The sequence below is a fragment of the Acipenser ruthenus genome, unplaced genomic scaffold, assembly GCF_902713425.1.
Source record: "Acipenser ruthenus unplaced genomic scaffold, fAciRut3.2 maternal haplotype, whole genome shotgun sequence".
NCBI lineage: Eukaryota > Metazoa > Chordata > Actinopteri > Acipenseriformes > Acipenseridae > Acipenser > Acipenser ruthenus.
This window is the reverse complement of record NW_026708111.1, coordinates 108,690-112,500: the sequence shown is the minus strand read 5'-3', so window position 1 is coordinate 112,500 and position 3,811 is coordinate 108,690. Positions and strand designations below refer to the sequence as shown.

The 3,811-nt window shown below is 40.3% G+C and overlaps 1 protein-coding gene across 1 annotated transcript; it reads right to left on the bottom strand.

Moving 5' to 3' along the window:
* Positions 1–547: 547 nt before the first annotated feature.
* Positions 548–3,354, bottom strand: LOC131729631 (E3 SUMO-protein ligase KIAA1586-like). The gene is made up of 2 exons (XM_059019834.1): positions 1,839–3,354; positions 548–1,399 (listed from the first exon to the last, which is right to left on the bottom strand). Exons 1-2 carry the CDS (start codon positions 2,856–2,858, stop codon positions 899–901), a joined length of 1,521 nt encoding a protein of 506 aa, XP_058875817.1. The 5' UTR covers positions 2,859–3,354; the 3' UTR covers positions 548–898.
* Between the last annotated feature and the right edge of the window lie 457 nt (positions 3,355–3,811).

Genomic DNA, 3,811 nt, shown 5'->3' with positions numbered 1-3,811 from the left:
TCTTTTTTGTTTTTACATTTTGAAAGAGGGGGGGGGTTTAAGAACGGAAAATGAACACGTTTTTGTTGTTGTTTATTTATTTATTTATTTATTTTTGTCGATAATTAAAAAAAAAACAAAAAAAAAAACAACAACAATATTTCAATTTCTCACAGCACTGCACAGTACCAGCTGCTGGGCAGTTACAGAACCGAACCCCCCCAAAAAAAGGAACCGAGCAGAACTTCAGTGACCCGCGACGCAGCCGAGCTAAAGGAGAACGGGACCGGAACCGAGCTGAGCTGAACCGAGCCGGGCTACACTGCACTGATCCGAACTGGAATAGGCGGAGCAGAGCTGTAAGGAAACTTGTTTCTGTATTTCTCTGTGTGAAGGAGCGCACACAGCAAGGATTCACAGAACTGAACGCGTTTCCTGTATCGATCACCAGGAATCAAACAGTCCAGCTTAATCCTTATCAGTATACTCAATAACGAGGTCGCTGGTTCTTTTGATAAGTAATACATCATTCTCTTTTCACAGCGCCCCCCTGCTGGCTCATGGACCCCCCTGCCGCGCTGCCCGTCGACGTGGACAGGGGCGTGGCTCTGTTCTTCCTCTCGCTTCTCTGCTTTTTCCTCCTCGTCACGCTGTGCCGCTGTGCTCAGATGGTGGTGGATCCCTACAGCCAGTGGTGTAGTGGTAAAAAAAAAAGTAGCGGAGCGGTCCCAATGAGAATCAATTAAATAGTTAACGAGGTATTAACAGTTACGCCCACTTTCCATTTAACGCGATTTAATCGGGGTTTTTTTTTAATAATAATATAACACATATTTTACTTAACAAATTTCTGTAAAATCTCCCCTCTCTATAGAAAATTAAAAGTTGCACTTACCAATCACAGGTTGTTTTTAGTCAACTATAGGAACTGCCACAGAGCGTCAGGGGAGTCGCTGGAAATTGGAGCTGCCACCCGTGTACGGCTGTCATCTGCGGATCGATGATTGTGTCGCAACCAAGTGGTCACATAAGGGCTTGGATTCCACTGTCTCAAAGGGGGTCCATGAAGCTTGATAAACATTAAGGCTGAAGCATGTTTGATTAAAATTTTGGAACGCTGATCAGTTATAATTAAGTTCATTTGGCTGAATCCCCTTTCACATTCAGCAGTACTGCACGGGATCACACGTGTGCAGTTAATAAGTGGAGCTAAATCATCTGGAATTCTTCCGTTGTTCTCCTTAAAATCTCGAAATGCATTTTTGATAATACGTTCATTTAGCTGAAAGCGCCGACACAATCTTTCAACTTCATTTTCGCCATAACCCTGGGGTAGTTCTGCAGGCCAGTGGTGTGGATCCAGGACCAAGAGCTCAGAAAGAAGACTTTCATATTTTTGGCAATTCACCTCGGAAGAAGCCTGAAAGAATAAGCTATTTGAAATTAATGGTAGCATTTCTAAAATGTATTTTCGAAACCTTAACTGTATGTATATATATATATATATATATATATATATATATATATATATATATATATATATATATATATATATATATATATATATATGCGTTTTGTAGTTTTGAGTAGGATTAAATAAAGTAAATAATAAAAGTGCGATTTTGCAGAATACATATACTGTGCAGGAGTGTTTTTCTATTCTTATATTTACATTAGCCTATGCACCTGCGATGAGACTGACAGGAGTGCAGATGTTTATAATTTATTTGTTATACTTCTCAGTTGCAGTTTTATACTACACATGAAACTGAAATTAACGCCCCCCTCTGCTCGTTAATTGCAAACAATTAGGCTAGCTATTAAAATTAAAAAAATCTGTACAAGGTTTATGAACATACCTTCTCATTTGATGCAGTGGTTGTAAAAAGTCGTTCTTTCATATGATTGGCGAGTTTGGTAAGGAATTGTTTATGATTTATTTTTACATGTTTGGGATTCGACGTCAGCACTGTAGATTTAAATGTTCCTTCCATGGCAGCTATCTGCGCTTCAAGAGTATTTGTACCTACATTCTCATTCATGGATGCAAAAATCCTTACTGTTCTACGTGCCATTTTATCTGCATAAACCAATGTAGTAGTCCGTTTCTGGAGAATCTCTGACAGCAGTGAAAGTTCGTATAAGGCATCGTACATAACTCCGAGGTCAATGAGAAATTCTGGCGAGCACAGCCTTTTCAGTAGACCGCTGTATGTCGCTCTTTCAGCAGAAGTCCGCTTAGAGCTTACGGCAGCTTTAAAATGAGTCGACAGAACTTCAAAACTTTCCCACACAGCGGAGACAGTCCTGAACGAACTGGAAACCCATCTCACATCCAGTACACGACCAATTTTCCTCAAGACAGCATCCAGTTCCTTCGCACAATTTCGGAGTTCTTGCTGATTTAGTGCTGATCTACTGTAGACTGAGTATAGCTTGTCCATGAAAGAATGAAAATGGTTCATGCCAGTAGTCTCAGAAACACTATCGGCAACTGCAAGTTCGAGTCTGTGATTTAGACAGTGCCAGACAACAATGTTGGGGTACATGTCTGAAATTCGTTTTGCCACACCAGATTTTTTCCCAAGCATTACACTTGCACCGTCACTTGCAAATGCAACAAGATTCTTCTGTAAGTATGCATGGTCAAACCCGTGTTTTTGAAGACACTTAGTAAGCGCTAACACTATGGACTCAGCTGACTGATCAAAAAGTTCAACTAACTCCAAAAACATGAAGTGAGGGTCACGTGTCTTGTCTGTCTCGCATTTGAGATGCACAATAAGTGCTGGGGAACCATTCAGAGCTGTTGATTCATCAATTAACACAGCAATTTTTCCATCGATGTGTATTATTCTCTCACAGGCCTTTTTGACCATTTCATCAGAAACGTGGTTGATAATTTGAGTGGCGCTGTATCTGGAATGAAGACCAGTTCCCACATTAACACCATGTATTTCTTGCAGTTCCAGTAAGGCCTGGTGATCAGAATAGGGTCGATTTTGTTTTGCAAGGTAGTAAGCAGTAGAAAATATTTTACAGGTAGTTTCGTGATCTCGCCTTTTTGCACTGTCAACACATTTCCCAATAATGTCCTCTGTGTTCTGCTGTAACAATGCAGTGGCCTTGTTATGAGCGCTGGATTTCTTGTGTTCAGCTATCTTTTTTCTCAAAGATCGTAGCTGTTGCTCTCGAGTTTTTCCATTGTACCCAACACTGTAATTTTTCCACTCAGAAGACAGAGAAACACCCTGACTTTTCAAAACTGACAGCGCAGAAACACGTCTACAAACACGACAGCCCAGATTACCATCCGCACAGTCAAGGAAAGTGTAAAGTTGTTTCTTTTCTTCCCATACCTCAGAACTCCAGATGTTTGGCCATGACTGTTTCTCCGCGTTTTTTTCTTCAACTGCTGTAGGTTCTGGTTCCACTGTAGGTTCTGCTTCTGCCGTACAACAAACGATCTTCTGTTTTTTACTACTATTGCCAAAATATTGTATCAAAGTCTCTTGACGAGTTCGTTTACTACCTCCGAGACCAGACATTTTTGATTTGCGAGTTGTTTTTTATTATTATTAATACCGTTACTAATATCATCACCTCAGTTACGGCCAAGGAACGAACCGCCTCCTTCTCTGATTGGTTGTCAGCAACATCACTTTCAAAAGTGATTTGCTAAAAAAAAAAAACTGGAATGACAGCATATTTTAATGGCATAATAATGGACCAATCAAAAGCAGCAACTGTGCTGCTTATTGTGGTGACATCGTTTTTCAGATTACTTGATGTTTTAGCCGACAGCTTGTCTTTATTAAACGTATAGCTAGCT